This window comes from Scyliorhinus canicula, chromosome 11, assembly GCF_902713615.1.
Source record: "Scyliorhinus canicula chromosome 11, sScyCan1.1, whole genome shotgun sequence".
NCBI lineage: Eukaryota > Metazoa > Chordata > Chondrichthyes > Carcharhiniformes > Scyliorhinidae > Scyliorhinus > Scyliorhinus canicula.
In genome coordinates, this window is record NC_052156.1 from 64,173,105 (window position 1) to 64,195,480 (window position 22,376).

The window sequence follows — 22,376 nt, forward strand, 5'->3', positions numbered from 1 at the left end:
TGCTATCAATCACCAGATCCTTTGCTTGACTCAGAAAGGATGCTCAAAATATAATGGTCTTATAATCATCATAGTCATGTTATCTTTAGCTGGATACGACAAATGAATGTCCATAACCTCTGAAATTAACCAGAGTTCCCTCCAACTACACATTTCCGATGTTGTCTCCTATTTCTTCCAGATCTTCCTCCAAGGAAACCATCATCGTAAACAATCCAGTAATCTGCAAGCTTTGTAAACCCGCACTGTTTTTCTGCAAATCAGGTGAGCTAAATGTAAATTGAAGAATCTGCAGAAGGTTGCATGGTGCTGTTGGAACCTTTTGAAATTCTGCCCAAGCAGTTTTTCAGTCTATCACATTGTCAGTTGTCAATGAAACCAATCAACATCATTCATAGAATTTACAGTGCAGAAGGAGGCCATTCGGCCCATCGAGTCTGCACCGGCTCCTGGAAAGAGCACCCTACCCAAGGTTAACACCTCCACCCTATCCCCATAACCCAGTAACCCCACCCAACACTAAGGGCAATTTTGGACCCTAAGGGCAATTTATCATGTCCAATCCACCTAACTTGCACATCTTTGGATTGTGGGAGGAAACCGGAGCACCCGGAGGAAACCCACGCACACACGGGAAGGATGTGCAGACTCCGCACAGACAGTGACCCAAGCCGGGAACCGAACCTGGGACCCTGGAGCTGTGAAGCGATTGTGCTATCCATAATGCTACCATGCTACCATCATGGGAGGGAGTACTTTGCAAATGTGATGTTAAACAGTGCTGATGCTGATGAAAAGTCGCAGAAAAATCCAATATAAAGGGGGAGGAAACAAACTGGGCAGAATCACAAGAACAAAATTGAAAAAAGTAACTGAAAATTGAGGAGAGCAAGACGATCAGTGAAAGTAGAAAAAAAACACAATAAAAGGAACTGGCAATACAAATTCGGAGGGGCAATGTCAGAAGGAAGGTTTACGTTTTTTAATTTTCCACACATAAGACGCAAAACAAAAGTTTTTATACAGAATAGTAGCTTCCAGACTTACTGAATACCTTGGTTTATTATATTTGAATATTCAGGTGCGTTTATGATTAGTCAGTACACTGATATTGATTTGCAATTTTTGTTTGGTAAATTTGGTGAACAAATTGGTAAAAGCAAGCTTATCTTTCCCATAACATTGCTCCAGCTAACTGCTCTGAGTCTCTTTCTTGATGTCCTTCCTATTACTTCTGGTTGACATTTCTTTAATATAGTATTTAAATATTCCTCATAGCAGTTGCCAAATTGACCGCTGTATACCTAATGAAAATACACAAAGAAATTGACAACATTGTAATTAGCTAAATCTATCTTACACTTATTGAAATATTTAAATTAGAAGGGTGACGCAGAGTAATGACCAACTGGAGAATGAATTTGGCAAAATCAGTCATTTCTAAAAATGTCTTCGACTGTGACAAAGTGATATGATTACTTTTGCTCAGGTATTCATACAAGATAATATCATGACCAGATCTCTTCTGCGGCTAATCTGTGGCTAATCAGAAATGTTCACAAAGGTGATTTTTGTATCAGGTAAAGATTCATGAGTATTACAGGGAAAAGAAAGTCAACAAAAATATTCCCAACTGATCTAAAGTATCTGGGGCGCGATTCTCCGACCCCCACGGCGGGTGGGAGAGTCGCGGGAGTGCCGGGCGATTCCCGCCACGCCACCCTGGCACCCGCGCGCGATTCTCCCACCCCCCCCCAAAACGGCGTGCTGAGTTTTACGACAGGCCGCTCGGAGAATCGCCGCTCGCCGTTTCTAACGGTTGAGCGGCAATTCTCCGGCCCGGATGGGCCGAGTGGCCTGCCCAATCCGGCTGGTTCACGCCGGCGCCAACCACACCTGGTTGTTGCTGGCATGAACAGCGTGCGAATGCTGCGTGTGCGGCCTGTGGGGGTGTGGGGGGTGGGGGGGTGTGGAGGGAGGATCGAGCACCAGGGGGGTGCTCAGTAGGGGTCTGGCCCGTGATCGGTGCCCACCGATCGGTGGGCCGGCGTCTCTCAAAGATGCAATCTTTTTCCTCCGCTTCCCCGCAAGATCACTCCGACATGTCTTGTGGGGCGCCCGTGGGGAGGACGGCAACTGTGCATGCGCGGGGTTGGCGTTGACCAACCTGCGCATGCGCGAGTGACGTCATTTAAGCGCCGCCGGCCGCGTCATTTATGCGGCGCCGCTTTCACGCGGCGCCAAGGCCCAGCGCGTGAAATTGACGCGGCGCCGCTCCTAGCCCCCTGGGGGTGGGAGAATAGGGGGCGAGGAGCGGCCTCCGACGCCGGAGTGAAACACTCCGGTTTTCACTCACTTAGGGCGAAATTCTCCGCCCCCCACGACGGGTGGGAGAATAGCGGGAGGGCCTTCCCGACATTTTTGCCGCCCTCCCGCTATTCTCCCCCCTCCCCGCCGAAGTCCCGACCCAAATCGCTGCCGCCGTTTTTTTACGGCCGGCAGCGATTCTCAGCTGTTAGATGGGCCGAAGTCCCAGCCCTTTCCGCCGTTTTTACGAACGGCAAACACACCTGGTCTTGCCGTTCGTAAAAACGGCGTCACAAACTCGCTATTAATAACCATGGCACCGATTGGCACGGCCGTACCACGGCCGTGCCAAGGGTGCCATGGGCCCGCGATCGGTGGGCACCGATCGCGGGCAGCGGGCCCGATGCCCGCGCACTACTTGTCCTTCCGCCGCCCCGCAGTATCCATTCGCGGGGCGGCTGAGGGGCAACCCGGCCCGCGCATGCGCGGGTTTCGCGCAAAAACGCGATGACGTCACCCGCGCATGCGCGGGTTGGAGTCTTCCAAACTGCGCATGCGCGGCTGACGTCATATGACGCGTCAGCCGGCGCTAACTCCGGCAAGCGGGCTTAACGATTGTCGTTAAGCACGTCTTGCCGGAGCCGACGGCGTCGGGCTGCTAGCCCCGACCGGGGACCAGAATCGGTCCCCGGTCGGGAAGGGGCGCGCTGCAGTAAAACCCGCCCGGGTTTTACGCCAGCTTTACGATTTCTCCCGTTTTGGGAGAATCTCGCCCTTTGTCTCCCGTTGGGAGAATTGTGCCCCTGTTCTGCATGTGACCAGTTTTCAAAAGAAGAATATATTAATTGATATAATGTGGTGGTTTGATTTGCTTTCCTTTCATTCTGAATGTTGTCCAAAGAGATTACTTGGCTCATAAGAGATCACGGGCGATGCTGGTGCGCGATTCTCCGAGGTGCGGAGAATTGGCACTATTTGCGCCGGCGCAGTTGGCGTGGCGCCAGTCGCTGTCGGCGGGAACTCTGCACAAAGGGTCGGGGGGGCGGCCTGTGGGGCAAGTAGAAGCGCTCCTTCACCAGGGGGGGGGCCTGCAATGGGGTCTGGGCCGCGGTCAGAGCTCACCAATCGGCGGGCCGGCCTCTCCCTGCCCAGGCCTACTTTGTTCCACTTCCGGCTTCAGAACCCCCGCGCCATGTTGCGTCGGAGCCGGAGCGTTGAAGAAGTCCTCCGCGCATGTGCAGATTGGCACGGCCCAACTGCGCACGCGGGGGTTGGCGCAGAACTCATTTGGCGCCGGAAAGGTAGGCTGGAGTGGCGTGAACTGCTCCAGCGCTATGCTGGACCCCTGTGGGGGACAGAATCGGTCGTCCCTGCGCCCATTTTGTGCCGTCGTGAAACGCGACGGCGTTCATGGCGCCGCGAACACTTAGTCTCCATTTTGGAGTATCGCCCCCCACAACGTTGGGTGACATTTAATGGAGCTGGCAGGTGTCTCGTTCACCGAGAGACCCACATCACCACAATTTGGGAAGGCCTGCCAAATTAAGTGCCAATTAAGCACTTAAATGGGCAGTGGTGAGGATAAATGGCTCAGGACACAGATATCCAGTCAGAGGCTAGCAGTTTTTCACTGTTCGGCTGCTCCACAGGATGACATTGGCTGCTGCTGATACTACATCCACCGAAGGCCGAGGATCACCAAAGGTCTAAGGTACAGATGAGTGATGGTGGGAGAGGGGGTTGCGGGATGCGGGAGTCAGCAGAAAAGACAGGGGACTGACTCTGAGCACCTCCTCTTCTTGATGCTGGGTCCCTCGATCAAGACCCTGCCCAATCAGTAGGCTGAAAACATCCAGGATACTGGGGACACACTGGTATAGTGATATTGTCGTTGGACTAGTAACCCTGAGACCCAGGGTAATGCTCTGGACACCGGGTTCAAATCCCACCATCGCAGGTGGTGAAATTTGAATTCAATACATGCTGGAACTAAAAGTCTGATGATGATTATGAAACAATTTCGACCGCCTGGTTCACTGAGGAAGGATATCTGCCATCCTTACCTGGTCTGGCTACATGTGACTCGAGACTCACAGTCATGTGGTTGCTTCTTAGATACCCTCTGAAGTGGCTACTCAGTTCAAGGTCAATTAGCGATGGACAATATATTCCATTAATTAATTTTTTCAAAACCCCGATAGGGATCAAGTTTGCTTTCTGGGCTCCCCACGTGGTAAGTTGACTGCCTACCTTGCTGGGTGAATACCAGTGGTTATGGGATGACTGCCCAATTAGGGGTCTTAATTGCGGTAGGGCCACCACAGACTTAATCGGGACAGAGGTGGGAATGTGGTGGGGTCCCCATTCCAACTCACACCACTCCAACCTCATTGCCGTAGAGGACATTACATTCTGACTTTGGGTGAAATTCTGCGACCCCCAGCAGGGTCAGAGAATCGCCTAAACTCCTGCCACCGCCGTGGCAGAGATTCTCCGCCACACGGGAAGTGGCGGCGGCAGGAATCTCGCCACTCCGATCGGCGAGGCCCCTGCGGTGATTCTCCGGCCCGGAGAGGCCTCTCCGGCCCTGGGAGGCCTCTCCCGCCGCCAAGGTTTGAACCACCTTTGTAACGGCGGGATCAGCGGTGCGAGCGGGCCCCTGGGGGGGGGGGCGATCGATCCCCGGGGGGTGCCCCTACGGTGGCCTGGCCCGTGATCGGGGCCCCCCGCTCAGACTCCGGGCCAGTGCCCTGGCGGCACTCTTTCTCCTTCCACAGCCGCCATGGCGGAAGCAGAAGAGAACCCCACATCGCGCATGCGCCGGCAGTGACATCACATGCGCCGACCGGCGAAAGCCTTTCGGCCAGCCCCGCTGCCGGGGGCGCCGGTTTTTTGCGGCAGTCTTCTGGTGCCAACCGCTCCGGCGCGGGGCTGGCCCCCAAAGGTGGGGAGAATTCCCCACCTTTGGGGAGGCCCGACCCCTGAGTGGTTGGCGCTACTCCCCTACGCTGGCACCCTCCGTCACGCCGGGTAGGGGAGAATCCCGCCCTATGTTTAGATTCTACACTGTTCTTCTGCAGAACAGAAGTGAAATTCTCCGACCCCCAGCAGGGTCGGAGAATCGCCTGGGGCCGCCTAAAATCCCGCCCCCGCCGTGGCAGAGATTCTCCGCCACCCGGGAAGTGGCGGCGGCAGGAATCTCGCCACTCCGATCGGCAAGGCCCCTGCGGTGATTCTCCGGCCCGGAGAGGCCTCTCCTGCCCTGGGAGGCCTCTCCCGCCGCCGCCGAGGTTTGAACCACCTCTGTAATGGCGGGATCAGTGGCGCGAGCGGGCCCCCGGTGCCCTGGGGGGAGCAGGGGCGATCGAACCCCGGGGGGTGCCCCCATGGTGGCCTGGCCCGCGATTGGGGCCCCCCGCTCAGACTCCGGGCCAGTGCCCTGGCGGCACTCTTTCTCCTTCCGCGGCCGCCATGGCGGAAGCGGAAGAGAACCTCACATCGTACATGCGCCAGCGGTGACGTCAGCGGCCAGCTTCCGCTGACGTCACTGCCGGCGCATGCGCCGACCGGCGAAAGCCTTTCGGCCAGCCCCGCTGCCGGGGGTCCCGTTTTTTTGCGCCGGTCTTCTGGTGCCAACCGCTCTGGCGCGGGGCTGGCCCCCAAAGGTGGGGAGAATTACCCACCTTTGGGGAGGCCCGACCCCTGAGTGGTTGTCGCCACTCCCCTACGCCGGGACCCTCCGTCACGCCGGGTAGGGGAGAATCCCGCCCCATGTTCCTTTGGGATCTCTGAGCTAAATCTAATTGAGCAAAATAATGATCACATCAGAGGACAATGTTCCTTCAGTCTCTTCGACAAAATTGACTTCAAAGTCTTCTGTGCAGTTGACAAGATGTAACAATTTCAGACATTAAATGAAGGCTATATATATATATATATATATAATTTGAGTAACACCAAATTTCCCTGACGTTATATTGTTTTCATTACCTGAGAGCAATAGAAACGGAAGAATTTCCAAAATGAAATCAACCTTCCTTACTCTATGTTTTGGGTCAATCTGGCCAGCTGTGAGGTGCTGGAGGGGATGGTTGTGGAGGGGGAGGAAGAACAACAGTGGTCCAGATTATCTTGGCATTGTCTGAAGAAGAACTCCTGTTGACCCCCGAAAAATCATATCAAAATTAATTTCTGGGACTTCTTCAACTTCGTTGCCAGTGAAACTGCACGGAGAGCATACATCGTGCATTTTGACTAATCTTAGCCAAAATTAGCAATTGGGTCCTATGTCTATTTTAAGATCATAATTTGCACATCAAGGACTATACTGCCTGAGCTGCCCAGCAGTACACCACTGTGCAAATAACATCAGGCAGAATGTTAGTAAGGCACTAAGTCTACTGATCCCATTTTGGCGTTGAAGCTGCTCCTTAATTATTACGGGGCGGGATTCTCCGACTCCCCGCTGGGTCCCCGTGAATCCCGCCCCGCCGCTCCAACGCCAGCTGCCGAATTCTCCGCTGCCAGTTTTCGGGCGTGGGTGGGGATCGCGCCGTGCTGGTCAGGGGCTGATGGCAGCGCCCCCCCCCCCCCGGCAATTGTCCGGGCCCCGATGGGCAGAGCGGCCGCCTATTTCCGGCTAGTCCCGCCGGCGTGAAATGGACATGGTCCATCCCGGCGGGACCTGGCTTGGAGGGCGGTTAGCAGGGTCCTCGGGGGGGATCCGGCCCCGGAGGAGGGGGGGGGGGGGGGCAGGGTGGCCTGGCCCGCGATCGGGGCCCACCGATCTGCAGGCAGGCTTATGCCATGGGGCACTATTTCCCTCCGTGCCGGCCTCTGTAAGGCTCCGCCATGGCCGGCGCGGATAAGAAACCTCCTGAGCGTGCGCAGGAAACACGCTGGCGGTTCTGGCCATGTGCCAACTCACGCCGGCCCACGGCGGCCCTTTCTTGCGAAGTTTGGCGTCGCGCCAACCCCACCAGCGCCAGCCTAGCCCCCAGAAGTGCGGAGGATTCCACAGCTTCCGGGCGGCCCGACGCCGGAGTGGTTCGCGCCGCTCTTGGGGCCGGCATCGGGCCACCTCGCCAATTGCGGGAGAATCTTGGCCAAGCTGTTTTTGGAAAGCCAAAACACTGCCTGCATTTTTGTAGCACAAGCTGAACTATAACACACTTAAATACAATTTCAGAATACTGTGGATAGCATCCATTCTGTAAGGATCAGAAAGTCAATAGCTGAAGGATACACAAGTTCACTTTGAGAGCATAATAAGTGGACCCTGCAAATTAGTCAGGCCATGAGATTTAAATTAAAGTTATCTCAAATTCATAGATTTTTTTTTATTGCCGATTGAGAAACATTTCTTAATATGACTGGAAATCGAGTTTTTCTTGCCTTGAAGTAGCTAGCCCTTGCGTGTCATCTGTCAAACTCTGATCCGTGCACAGCTGCCTCGGATCAAGCATTAATCAACCAAGAATATAAGCTCACCAAAGGTAGAATACACCACACATTGATCAGCCTGGATTTTTTATTTTCATTTCAGGGTCAGTCGTGCGTATGTACTTTTCTGGTCAACTGAAAGTAGGATAAATGGATGTAGGATGGGATCAAACCTGTTAGTTGTCTAGCTCAGTGTGAGTTTGGCAAGATAATACAGACACCGTGCATTTTTGTTATTCTATTTCACCTTGAAGATTTTTGACTCAATTCCAAGACTCAAAAGATTTTTTTTTGAAAAGACAAACATGTCCATCATATCCTGGACTTTTCACACAGCCCTTCCTACGCTCTCTGAATCTCACATGATATTAAAGTACGCTGAGGAAATACATGCAGTGCGCAAATAAGTACAAAGGTGATGTTGCAGGAAAATACAGAGAACATTTTGGATTATTTAGATTGCATTTAAAACAAATATTGTTAAATATTATATACAGACATTCCAAATATTGATTGTCGCTGATCAGTTCCATCAAATAATTAGGTGTGAGAATACAATTCCAGCATTTCCTTTTAAGTCAGATTTACATGTTAAGTTGTAAATCGTTGATAGTTTCCGTTTCTATATTTGCACACAGCACCTATGCCACAATGATCGTGGCATGTGGGCAACAATTTTCAACTTCCAAGACTGGATGGCACTGACCATCTGTGACCACATGATTTTCACCCAACTGAGTAAAAACTTACCTCATAATGGGATGTGCAGGATATGGCATCACACGTGACACAAGAACATTTCAGAAGGCCGATCATCATGGAAAATAATGATGGACAATCCAGGATTTTTGGCGAAAACCCAATTCTATCCCCGATGACATAATCATAAAATCAATTCAGCTGGGAATTACTAACCTCCTGAGCTAACCAAAGCAGGTTATTGTGGATATATGTGTAAATGGGTCAGAAGACAACTGGCCAGCCACGTAAGAGAAACATTCATTTTAAAACGCCTCAGAAATTACATTGCTACAAGGTTAAAAATTGAACTGAACATTCTATTAAAGCTAAGCTTACATTTCACCAAACTGTTGCTCCATTATGTGTTTATTTTGATTCAGCAGTTCCCTAGCTACATGTTTAAACTCAGTAGAAAAATGAATTTTAAAATATTTAGGTTTTATTTCATATAATTCGTCCACAAAGGAACAATGGCCCAGATCTTCCGTTCGGCAGCGAAGCAGAGGTGTGCCACTGGCCGGTATTTGAAAGCGGCTGTTAGTTTCTCTGGCTGCATTTGCTGCCAACATTGTGCATGCGCAGTTGTATGTTCAGCTGCCAAGTTTATCAGATGCAATGTGCAACCTGAAACCAGCTTATTTATTTACAATGCATCAAAATAAAACGGTTGTCAATATGTTGCAAAATCATATTTAGTTCCTGCAATGTCATTAATTCATTGGTCCTTCTTAAACTGAAGAGATTTGAGACAGAATATGCAGAAGTTTCAAGGCAAGATTCTGCCCCTTCGGTAAACTGCTAGAATTAGTGAGCTCCGTAAAACAATTCAACAGTTTTCGTTTGATTGAATTTTAGGACATATTTTCACAGTGCTTAAAAACTGTGAGATGACAGAAATCGTTAAAGTGAGTTGAAGATTCTGGATCGTCCCTTTCACCCCTCAAAAAAAATTCTTTAACACTTTCTCCAGGTGTCAATAAGATGCTTGGGAGCTAGATATTCCAAGCAACCTTCCGTCGAAGCGATGAGTGGGATCTGCGGATTCCACAAATTAAGAGCATATTGCAATATTGTAATTCGAAAGGAAAATAAGTTGGCAGTATGCTCCATAAACTTATGTTTGCACATTATTGCATGTGCAGGTGGGTATCGGTGGCCGTCTCTTGCACAACTACTGTATCCAGCCAGGCCTATAGTGGGACTCTATCTATTTGTACTCTGAAGATGTTGCAACCAAACTGACTGCAGTGGTTCCAGATGGTGACCCGCCATCACCTTCGCAGGGCAATGTAGGATGGACAACAATGTCTGCATCTTGAGAATGAATAAATATGTATCAAAATATTAAAAAATTATTAATTTGTGTTTCATTAGCTATTTCAATGGCAGTCGACCATTTTGTGTGCAATAAAAACAACTCTAATTTTATCTGATTGGGGGAATGTCGATCTGTTGTATAATCTGCTGATACCTCGTTATCAATTCCATTGATTATCAAGGGCAGTTTCCTTTGAAGAGTAGAATATCATTGCCGAAATGAACTCAGCTGTATACAGATGGTAAGTCATTAATATAGAAAATAAAAAATAAGACAATTTAGGATGGGCCCCAGAGACCTATACAGCTACACTCAACCTGACCTCATCCTGTCAAACAATATGACACCATTAAGAAATACTTAAAAGGTGTTTAATGATGACTGTCTAGATTTAGTTCAGCTGATTTACGTAATTATTTGATTAATTACATGTAATTCCTTCTCATACCCCATTTACGTGATAGTCCCATAATAATGTCTGTCAATTTGAAGCCACATTGGCCCATTTAGACTGTGGCAAGATTGGAACTATTGTGCATATAGAAAGTGTGGCGTCTGAAAGTTGATATCAAACCAATTGCCCATAAAATCATAGAGCGGTTACAGTTAGGAAGCTGGCCATGGAACCAGTTAAGTGCAGCTCTCCACGAGAGCAATTCAATTTCTTTAATTCCCCTGCCCTTTTTCCATAACCTTGATTTTATTTTAAATTTTCAGGGCCGGGATTCTCCCTACCCGGCGGGGCGGGGCGGGGGGGGGTGGGGTCCTGGCATGTTGGAGTGGCGTGAACCACTCCGGCGGCGGGCCCCCAGGTGTTTATTCAGCTTCCTTTTGAAAGCCACATCTGAATCAATCCCCCCCAATTCTAGGCAGCACACCTAACCATTCGCTGGAAAGAAAAATGTGTTCCCTTGTTGCCTCTTTGCCAATTATTGTACTTTAAATTGGTATTTAAAGTTCTCCTATAGTTCTCCACCCCTCTGTGCCAAATAGAACAGTTTCTCTCCATCTACCGCAGCTTGACAAACCTTTCGTGGGGGCAGGGATATGGGACATTTCCATTTATCTTCTCACTTAAGAAGATTATGGAAAGAAACATGGGGCTGGATTTTCCGCCGTTGGGATGCTCTGTTTTGCTGGCAGCCCGGGGGGGGGTTTCCCGACGGCGTGGGGCTGCCTCCACAATGGAAAGCCCCGTTGACCAGCCGGCAAAATGGAGCATCCTGTCGGCATGCTGAATCAGAAATCTGGTGCGGCGGGATGGAGAATCCAGGCCATATATTTCAAAAAAAGGTTGAGCATGAAGAAAGGAAACAACATTCTGAGAAAAAAATAAAGAAATGCCAAAACAATAAATTGATCATTTTAAAAAGCGTAATTAATGAAAATTACTATTAAAGTCTGAGGGCGAGAACATGCATGTCTCGCTAAATTCCCAGGCTCAGGGCGTTTACTCACTCACCCTTACCCATGTGATAGTGGGTGAGAGTATGTGTTGATTTGTGAGGATGTAGGTAACTGAGAATCAATCAATCACTCCCTCAACCTGTCTCACACACATACTCTAATCACCCTCTCTCACACTAGGGTCTCTCTAATTGTGATAAAAACAGAAAGTCTCTTCTTCATATTGGACTCAAACTTTTAATTCTGGGTGGGATTGACTTCTGGTGAAGGTGGGCCAGAGGCAGCTGCACACTGGAGTGATCCCGATCGGTAATAGAAATTTTGGAGTTTTAACGCCCGGTCCCGGGGGCAACGGAGGCTGAAAAGGCTGTCAGAAGACACAGGGGGAGAAATGTCCATGTTTGGGAGAAAAACGGCCATGAAAAGGGGGTTAACGAAAGTCCGCCGGTGAGTGAAAAAGACAGCGCAGGAACTGTAAGGAAACCGGAGGCTGGAGCACCAGGGGAGGCCGCATCATTCACAGCAGAAGAAATGACCAAGGTGACGGCTGTGGAACTTGAAAAACAGTTCACAAAACACATGGAAGCGATAAAGAAGGAGATGGGGGTGGTATTGAAAGTGCTGGTGGAGGAGGCGATTGCCCCGGTGAGGGCGGCAGGATCAAGCGCCGAGACGGAGGTGCAGGAGCAAGGTGATACACTGAACAAAGTGGAAGAGGCATTATCGCAGCACAGTGATCAACTCACCTCAATGGGGAAAGAGTTGCGGTGGGTGATAGAAACCAACAAGGGTCTGTGAGCCAAAATGGAAGACCTGGAAAACAGATCCAATCTGAGGATTGTGGGTCTGCCCGAAGGGGTGGAATGCCCGAAGCCGACGGAGTATTTTGCCTCGATGTTGGCGAGGCTATTGGGGGAGGGGGACGATCCCTCCCGATATGAACTGGATCAGGCTCATCAGTCATGAAGGCCTATACCAAAGGCGTGTGAGCCGCCAAGAGTAGTAACTCTGTGTTTCCGTAGTATAGCGTGAAGGAGAAAGTCCTGTGCTGGACAAAGCAGAAGCGGGTGGTGCAGTGGGCTGGAGCTGGTATACATGTATACCAGGACTTTACGGTGGAGCTGGCGAGGAAGCGGGCTTCATTCAGCCGGGTGAAGAAGGCACTGTACATCAGCAAGGTGCAATGCGGCATAGTATATCCAGCTAAGTTGAGGGTGACCTACAAATCCAAGGACTTTTATTTTGGGACGGCGGAAGCAGCGGAGGAGTTTGCGAAGGCAGAAGGATTGTGGCAGAATTGAGAAATGGTCGTGTACCGATGTAGCCTCATGTAACTTTATTATTTCACTGCGTGTTGGTGTATGTACTAAATGAGTCGGTGCTGTATATATTTGGACAAGGGAAGAGATGGGACTTTCATTTGCAATGATGGTTCTTTGTGGCTTGGGTGTGTATGTGAGGGTTGTGTGCTAAAGGGGATTTCTTGGTTTTCCTGGGACCGGGCAAGGGGGAAGGAGACCCGGGCAGGGGCCTCCACGCTAGCTGGTTTAAGCCAGCCAGTGAATGGGAGTGAGGTGGGGGGAAGGGCTGCGGCCATCGGAGCTGGTAGAACAGATTTTGGTGAGTCCAGCCGGGGTGAAAAGTTGGGGGAAGGAACCGAGGTTGGGGGGAAGAGTTTACAAGAGGAAGTGGAGGGGAGGAGCCTGGGAGGGGAGGGGGGTGGTGTCTACAATTCATGGGTATCATTCATGGTACTCTTTCGGGGATTGGGTAGCATTGAATATTAGGGTGGAGTTGGGGGTGTGGTCCGTATATGTCAATGGTGACCATAGGCGATTCCTGATTCCTTTTTTCCTTTTTTTTCACTGTGGAAGGGTTTGTTTTATTTGATGCTTATATTGGCAGGTGGGCCGTTGTTTGGGGAGTGGTGGGAGGCTGGGATCGTTGTTGTTGGTAGGGGGATTGACATTGTATTTGTTACCGTTTACTGTTTGTTGGTGGGGTGTAACTTCTGAAGAAAATGTGAAAATGGAGAATAAAAATATTTGAAAAAAATTCTGGGTGGGATTTTCCAGCCCTTCCCAGGATCATCCTGTCCTGTCAAAGGCGACACCTTGTGGTAAGACGGGCGAGCCATGCAAAATACCGTAGACATCAGCAGGACTGGAAGATTCCACCAGGTAACCACCTCCGCCACCGGAAAGCCTGTCACAGCGGAATTGGAAAAGTTTCTCCCTCCACAGATGCTACTGGACCAGCTAAGTTTTTCCAGCACTTTCTTTTTTCGTTTCCGATCTACAGCATGCACAGTACTTTTCCTTTTATCTCTCTGATTTAACATTCTAACTTATCAACTTGTGTGACATGACAAACTGGGTTCAGAGTGCCCAAATTTACGTTAATCAGGGAGTGACAGCATATTTTCATCTCTTCATTTGTCAAGTGACGGTTTTATGACACAGTTTAAAACCCACCTTTAAAAATAACATAACTGTTGTAAAATGAACACCACTGCAACACAGATTTATCTGTACCAGAACAACAATCATATTTGACGAGAACAGAATCTGTTCACTATCAAAGCAAAAAAATTGACTCTGCATCAAATGTTTCAAAAAACTTACACGACATTCTTGGGATTCTGATTTGAGCGCTGCTGATTCCGTCACCTCCATCGCTAAATGTCTTCACTTCAATGATATAATCAGCATCATCGGGAAGTAGAAGCTCCACAGATGTGTTATTGGTTTCTATCACCTTTGTGCTGCTCTGTCTGTTATTTCTGTATAAAACCTGCAAAGATGGGGAGCAGAGACAAAAAACTAAACCACTTGCAGATACTTGGAAATGATTGCAATTGATATATCATTCCAATGTTCAGTTTCTCCTGCAACAAGATAGATAATGAATATTCTCTGGCTATTACACATGGATCAATAAGATTTCATTGAGTACTTAAAGAATACATTCTCATTGGGTGAGTTTGATGGTTGGACATTTTTAAATTCTTTGTCGGCTAACATTGGTTATTTTTATCGCTGTGAATTGTTATATCAATTGACTGGTCCATGAAAATAAAAATAATCCTTTGTCAGGTAGAATCTGGCCTTCAGTGTCCTTGGGTATCACCATGTTTTCTTGTTCTGGGTTTTGGGGACTAGGCTCTGTGCATCATTTCCCTTTTTATATACATATAATGCTGGGCACCAGTCTCCATCATGTGCCAGGCACTGCCCGGTGTAGGTCATTGAAAAAGGTCAATGACCTACAATGGGCAGCACGAGTATGTAGACATCAATGCCCCCCCCCCCCCCCCCCCCCCCCGAGACCTTTCCACTTCCATGCGAACATCCACCCCCAATTCTCTTTGAGACTCCCAACCCTCCCTCCCCCCTTCAACCCCCAACCCTCTCTCCACCCAGCTCCCTTCAAACCCCCTCCCAACCCTTCCATCACCCCACCATCCCACCATGAATCATGCGTGTGGCTGATGCCCTTTCTGTGAAACACGTGTGTGGCTGATGATGCCCTCTCTGTGTCTCCTCAAGAAAAGCTCTCCCACAATCGCCAGGAGAGTGCCCAGACTGGTGGTGGTGTAGCGGACATAAGAATCCTCACTCCTTCGAGGAGCGGGCCCTGGAGATGACTGTTGTGTGCCGAGGACAGAATGGTCACCGACGCAGAGGCTGGTGGATGCCAAGAAGGTGAGGAACCACTGGGTCCCAACCAAAGGACCAGCACTGAGGTGGCAAGCCCAGCACCCCCAGGCTCTTTGCCTGTGAGTAAAGATGGCTACTCACCTCCTCAACTCCCCACAGAAGCCCTTCCGCCAGGTTCACGTTTTTCAAAAGGAGTACCAATCGGCGACAGCCTGAGCACTTGCTGAGGAGACCGCTGAATGACGCAAGTCTGCTATATAAGGGGTGGCCCCTGTTAATTGTATGGAAATAGGGCTTAAGTGGTGATAATTGGTTTCTCACCATGCTATGGCGAGATCCCAATTTTGCCTATGGGAGCGGGCCGGTTTCAATGCAAACTGTTTGGTGCCTGGTGCTGTTCTCGTTTTCGGTCTCTCCTGCTATTCACTGGCTTCTTTTCGGTTAAACGAGAGCGCAACTAGGCTGGAGAAGCATGCCTTAAGTGCTCCAGCCAGCAGGAAAACCAAATAGATCCGAGAGCTGGCACTCGGAGGGAACCTGACGTGCCATTCGATGACACTTGTGAATCTTTTACCCTCAATCGGGTTGTCAGTGCACTGGGGTTCTTGCTGAACCTGAGCGAGGCGGGACCTAATCTCTCTGACAGGTCACACTCCTCAAAGACCCCAATCTCAGAATGCTGTGCAACCCCCTTCCCTGATTGCTGCCAAGGCCTCACCTACTCTAATCACTGGCAAGGCCCCAATCCCAACCTCAGCATCCCTCTTTAGCCTCTCTCATTCCCCCATACCCCAAGTCCCTCCCGTCATCCACCCTCACCCCCCCACCCCCAATCCCCCCTTCAGCCTCCTCCTCATTCCCTATTCAACCTCCCAGTGCCCCCCATTCCTCCTTCTTCAAGCTCTGCCCCTTGACTGTGTGGACCTGGCACCTTACACTCAGAGGAGTAGCAAGGGGATGAGTATCCTCCCTACAGGGTGCCGATAAGGCTTTCTCACTGTTCTTGAGCTTCCTAGAAAGGGGTGTGGTGGAAGCACACAGACAGAGTAATTGCTGTTTCTGGGAAGCTCTTGAGACTAAAGAGAAAGCCTCTTTAAAAAAGCTGGGTAAGAAAACCAGCTGCTCAAACAAGGAAGTACTTGAGAGCTAATGGATCATGCGGAGATAGATAAATAAATAAATAACCTTAACCCTCCCTTTGAAACTGCCTGGACCTGTCAATCAAAAAGCTTTTCAGAGGCAATGGTCCATGAAATTGAATATAAAGCAATGCAGTTCAAATCTTTGAGGCTTCTCAGCATACAAAAGGCTCCAATACTTTGAATGAAATTGACTAAGAAAATACCACTTCAAAGGTTTCCACCACATTAAAGGGAATGCTTTTACCTTCATCTCACAAATCTTTGAACTTGACATGCTGGGAGACAGTTTAAAGGATGGGTGTTGAATCATCCCAGTCAGTGGGGTTTGAGCCGGTTCGGACGGCAATAGGGAAGATGCAAATGGGTAAAACACCGGATGGGTTCCCGGTGGAATTCTATAAGAAGTTTTTGGATAGACTGGTGCCGCTATGGAGGAGAAGTTTGAGGACACGGTGGCTAAAGGAGCGCTCCCGGGGATGATAGATGATAGGACAGGCATCTATTTTGCTGTTTTTAAAAAAAGGATAAGAACCCAGTGGAGTGTTGGTCATATCGGCCAGCATCTCTGTTGAATGTGAATGCCAAGATTCTTGCCAAAGCGTTGGTCTGTAAAGGGTAGGCAGTTGTCCTCAAATGTGGGGTTCTTGTTAAACGTGGTGCTCTCCCCATCGGAAGGGGGAGGGGGAGTTGGAGGTGGTGGCGGCGGTGGAGGCTGTGAAGGCGTTTGATCCAGTAAAGTGGAGTTATTTGTTTGCAGTGGAAAGGTTTGGGATTGGGCCTACTTTTGTGGCATGGATGGACTTGTTACATAAGGAATGAAGGCGAGTGTCTGTACAAATGAGATGAACTTGGGATATTTTCAGCCCTCGGGGGGAACGAGGCAAGGGTGTCCCATGTGCCCCCTTTTATTTGGGCTGGTAATACAGCTCTTTGCCATTGCACTCAGGCACTCATATGTGGAGGGGGATAGTGAGGGGGTGGTGGAGCAAAACGCGTCCATGTTTGCTGATGACCTTTTGTTGTATATTTCTAACCCAGGTCCCATGGTGGGGGATATAATAGGGCTGCTTAGGTGCTTTTTCGAGATACAAATTGAATTTGGAGAAGAGCGAGTGCTTTTTTGTTTTGTCTCCGAGAGCGGGAGCTGGCTTGGGGGGGATTGCTGTTTCATGTGGCCACTACTCACTTCAGGTGGCCTGGAGGTGCAGGCGGCACGGGGCTTGGCCCGGCTCCATAAATGGAATAGAGAGGGCGACAGTTAGGGGAGTGGGTGGGGGGGGGGGGGGGGGGGGGGGGGGGGGACGGACTCTCCAGAAATGAATGTATTACTGTCGGACAGCGAACACCGAGAAGGTGTGGAGCTGGTGCAGGGCGCCAGAGGCGACGTGGGTGAGGGTGGAGGCAGGCTCTTATAGGGGGTTGGGGTTACGGGCTCTGGTAACGCCCCGGTTACCGTTTGCCCCAGGGAAATATTCAGGTACTCTGGTGTTGGTCGCCATCCTGATGATATGGAGGCAATCGCTGCAGTATTTTTTAAGTTAGGGGTGGGGTTGAAGCTGATGCCGGTCGAGAGAAAAATGTGTTTGAGCTGGCGAGACTGGATGCCAGGTTTCGGGGTTGGAGGAATGGGGGTTGATGGAAATGAAGGGCTTATTTTTTGGAAGGTCAGTTTGCAAGTTTGGAGGAGTTGAGGGAGAAGTTTGGTATTCTGCGGGGTGGGGGGTGGGGGAGACCTTTAGGTATATGCGGGTGCACGATTTTGCAAGGAAGGTTTTCCCAACGTTTCTGGTGACATTTCCCTTCTCGTTGTTTCAGGGGGTGGTTTCGGTGATGCGCTTGCGGGGGGTGTGGGGGGGAGGGGGAGGGGGTGTGTCATCCCAGCAATTTATGGGAAGATTTAGCAGGAGGATATGGCATCACTGGAGAGTGCTGAGGCCAAATTGTAAGAGGATCGGGGGGGGGGGGGGGGGGGGGGCAGTGGAGGAGGGGGGTTGTGATGTGAGGTGTTGTGGAGGATGAATGTCTCAACCTCATATGCAAGGCTGAGGTTAATACAATTAAAAGCACAGGGCTCATCTGACAAGGCCGAGGCTGAGCCGGATGCTCGAGAGATTGGAGGATACTTGCGAGTGGTGTGGGAGAGGTCCGGACAATACATGTTCTTGTCCTGCCCGAAGTTGGAGACATTTTAGGGGTCATTTTTGAGCACCATGTCGGCGATCTTGCACTTTGATTTGGAGCTCGGTTTCCTGGGGGCCATATTTGGAGTGTCGGAGTTGCTGGAGCTGCAGATGGGAATGGGCGCAAACGTTTTAGCCTTCGCCTCGCTGATTGCTCGCAGGCAGGTTCTGTTGGGATAGAGGTCAGCCTCTCTGCCCAATGCCTCAGTATGACTTGGTGACCTGATGGAGTTCCTGTATTTGGAGATGGTTAAGTTTACCTGGATGGGGCGATTTTGGGGTTCCACAAGAGACGGGGGGCGGGATTCTCCCAGTCCCGCGCCGGGCCGGAGAATCCTCGCCGCCCTGATGGCGGCATGCGATTCTCTGCTCCACAGAGAATCGGCGCCATTGGTGCCAGCGCGTTTGGCATGGCGCCGCTCTCGCGGGCCGCTCTACGCGTCCGAGCCATCGATTCTCCAGCCCGGATGGGCCGAGCGGCCGCTCTAAAAAGGCAGAGTTCCGCCGGCGCCGTCCACACCTGGTCACAGCCGGCGGGAACTCTGCACGCATGGTCGGGGGCGGCCTGTGGGGGGTGGGGCGTGGGGGCTCCGACTCCTGGGGGGCCTCCGATGGGGCCTGGCCCGCGATCGGGGCCCACCGATGAACGGGCCGGCCTCTGTGGCTGGGGGCCTCCTTTTCTACGTGCCGGCCCCTTTAGCCTGCGCCATGTTGCGTCGGAGCCAGCACGTTGAAGGAGGTCACTGCGCATGTCCTCGTTGGCGCCGGCGCAAGCCTGCGTGGATCCCGCGGCGCATAGTTCGCACCGGGATCTGCAGCTGGAGCAGTAGAAACTGCTCCAGCGCTGTGCTGGACCCCTGTAGGGGCCAGAATTAGACGTGGGAGCGGCCCATTCACGCCATCATAAAATGCGATGGCGTTTACGACGGCATGGACAGTCTGCCGCGGGATTGGAGAATCCCGTCTGGCATCTGTTTATTAGTCATTTTAAAGATTTGGTTACTGTCAGCTGCTAGGAGGAGGGCTGGGTTGGCGGGATAGGGATGGTTGCGGCTATTCTTTGAGTTATTGGAGTGTTGGTTAGCAGCGTGGGGGAGGGGGGTTTATTTTGCATTGCATTTTTTTGTACAAAATGTTAAAATGCTAAAAAACAAATAAAAATATTTTAAAAAACAAGTCTCTGATGGTTTATATTTGAACATGCCACGTTTGGTAAATTTCTGTTCCAAAGTACCTTTTTCAGGGGAGAGCATTATGAAAGCAAAAGCAATAGAAGCTCGCACATTGATATTCATTGTACCTGGGCAGACACTGCTGCAGCATTAGAGAAATGGCTAACAGTTGTGATATACATCAATGCCACAAGTTATTGACCATTTACTTAACTTAAATTACCATCATCCATCTACTTAATTTATTAAAAGTGTCAATATGCATTTGACAAAATGTCACAGGTAAGAATTATTTGCAAAATAGCACACGAAAGAGAAAATGCTCGATAACTTGATCGGTATTGCCCAATGTGCTATTTCTAGAATTTTCCTTTTTTAATCCCTGATTTCCAGCACCTTGCTTTTGAATTAAAAAATCTAAGTCAAAGTTCTCTGAAAAATATTTGTCAGTGACCTGTCACCGAGATTGATGAGTTGTAAACTTTAGGGATCAACATTAAACCAACTTCAGATTTCCTATGCAAATAATAGAGAGAGTCACTGAAGAGCCCATCAACCCTTCTTGGGAGCTGCCCTCGGGAAGTAAATTGAACTAGGAGGTCGGAGAAGCATGTACACAAAAATTGATTTGCTGCAATAAGCAAGATCGGAGTCTGGAATGTTCACAAGGCTCAAAACCTTTTGCAAGTTTACAGGAGTGTCTGTCTTGTGTGGTGTGTATGTGTCGGGAGGGGGGGTGGGGGCAGTGGAGCGATGCAGTGCAGGTGTGAACCAGTTAAATCATTGATAATACATTCACTCAGATGGATAACACAGTCTCATTTCTCGCCAAATTTTCTTCGGCCTCAAATAAGGCAAATGATCTACAACAAATATTGCAAAGTGCTGGTTTCCAAATATTACCAAATACAGCAAATAGAAAACAGAAGTGAAATGAATAAAGTGCAATACTGGCGGCAATTTACAGGGATTTACATTTCATCAGGGATTGCTCAATGATGACTTTATTGCACACAGGTTGTGATAGATGTCTGATTTTCTTTCAGCCTCACCCGAGGGGTCCTCAGAACAGCATGAACTCGCTGATACAATACTAATAATATTCTGCTTTTTAAACTCTCAGCTGGTTCTCTTGTAGATTATCAGAATTACTTACTTTATATCCTGTCACTTCTGATTCATTTTCCATTGCTTTGACATGATCCCAGTTTAACACAACTCTAGAGCTAGCTGATTCCCACCATATTTTTCCAGGCGCTTGACTTGGTGCTGCGAGAAAAGTGAGAAAAAGTGAGTCAACATATCGGTGAAAGAGTACGGTGTGTGCCAAGAGCTTTGAGCTTTATGGACAATGGAACTCAAAAGCAGAATAAACAAAATTAATGTCTAGCAGTCCAGGTTGATGTACACAATTCTATTATGCCACTTGAAAGAGTTCTGGGTAATGATTATCCTTAACCAACACCGCCAACACCAAATTATTGGTCGTTTATCCATTTGCTATTTGTGGGATTTTGCTGACAGGCAGCAGCAAATTTTAAAATCTAACTACTTAGAGTTGAAACACTGTGGAGAGAAAGGTGCTATATAGTTGCATGTTCTTGATTTCTTCATTTAGTTGATAAACTCAAGATCTTTTTTGAAGAGAAGAATTATAAAGGCAGGAAACAGAAGAAGAAACAGAAAGGGTTGGTGGGTGAGCTTAACAGTTGCAGAGGCACCTTCGTCAGAATGGCTTTTGTGAATTCAGCTGCATGAGCAACTTTAAGGCATGTTTTCACGCCTCACTACGCTCTCAGTGAGAGGGACTTCCTGTGGCAGCACGGTAGCACAGTGGTTAGCATTGTTGCCTCACAGCACCAGCATCCCAGGTTCGATTCCCAGCTTGGGTCACTGTCTGTGCGAAGTTTGCATGTTCCCCCCGTGTCTGCATGGGTTTCCTCTGGGCATCCGCTTTCCTCCCACAAGTCCTGAAAAACCTGCTTTTAGGTGAATTGGATATTCTGAATTCTCCCCCAGTATACCCAAACAGGTGTTGGAATGTGGCAACAATGGGATTTTTACAGTAACATTATTGCAGTGTTAATGTAAGCCTACTTGTGACAATAATAAAGATTATTATAAGAAAACCATTTAAAAAACATTTCAGTATTGAAGCCAGTTTTCGTTCTATTCCTGAAATACGCACGTGGTTTCCGAGTAGTGACATTAACTGGAAGGCTGGCAGGTCCTGTTCCGGCACTGCTGTATGCTTTAACCATCAGGTAATACAGTGTGCTGCCCTTCAATCCTGTGACTCTTGCTGAAGTATTGTTTCCGTTTGACCTCAGTTTGTCTGCTGTCTCTTCGTTCTCCTCATCTGCCCAGTACCATATCTTAAGAACAAAATACAAAGAATCAGGGCATCTACAGGAAGTAATCTGAAGCAGAATAACACCAGGTCACAAAACACAGAGTTCGATCGCAAATTGTAAAGACTGTGCCAAAATATTAATGGCAGTGCTACAAACACTAATCATCATCAGGCAAAACAGCAAAGCATTCAAAAGAGATAGTGACTGATATTGTTCACAACTAGTCTGAAAAAAAATATGATTACAAAACAAATTTAAAAATAAATGACCTGAAACCTGTGAAATATGTGATCTGGCTACATTATGCAATAATAAAAGCTGTACAAGTAGGTTGAGTGCTGCGTGCTCATACTAATACATTTATTCGTATTTAATTATTCTCCAATAGTGAAAAATGGCACATCTGAGTAGATTCACCAATTAGCTACAACTGATTAGTATACTATCAGCAGTAATTTACATTTTAAAAAGTCTAACAGATACCACAAACAAAAATATAATGACATTATCTGAACTGAAGAAATGTTTTCGGTAAAATTGGACCATTGATTCTGTATGTCGCAATGATTCCTACCATTTTCAGAAAATTTTGAGTGCCCAGTCCAACTACTGTGGAGAAGTGACAACCTTTTGGAAGTGAAACCTTTCCTGTCC

General features: G+C 48.9%; 1 protein-coding gene across 7 annotated transcripts in view; it reads right to left on the bottom strand.

The window, feature by feature from the left end:
• The window catches only part of LOC119973115 (contactin-4-like), a 3,053,649-nt gene that overhangs the window by 131,201 nt on the left and 2,900,072 nt on the right, over window positions 1-22,376 (bottom strand). For all 7 annotated transcript variants that reach the window (XM_038810685.1, XM_038810691.1, XM_038810690.1 and 4 more), the window contains 3 exons: window positions 21,557-21,743; window positions 20,525-20,637; window positions 13,840-14,008 (listed from right to left, as the gene is read on the bottom strand). In XM_038810685.1, coding sequence (XP_038666613.1) covers window positions 13,840-14,008; window positions 20,525-20,637; window positions 21,557-21,743 — 469 coding nt within the window. The remainder of the gene's footprint in view (window positions 1-13,839; window positions 14,009-20,524; window positions 20,638-21,556; window positions 21,744-22,376) is intronic.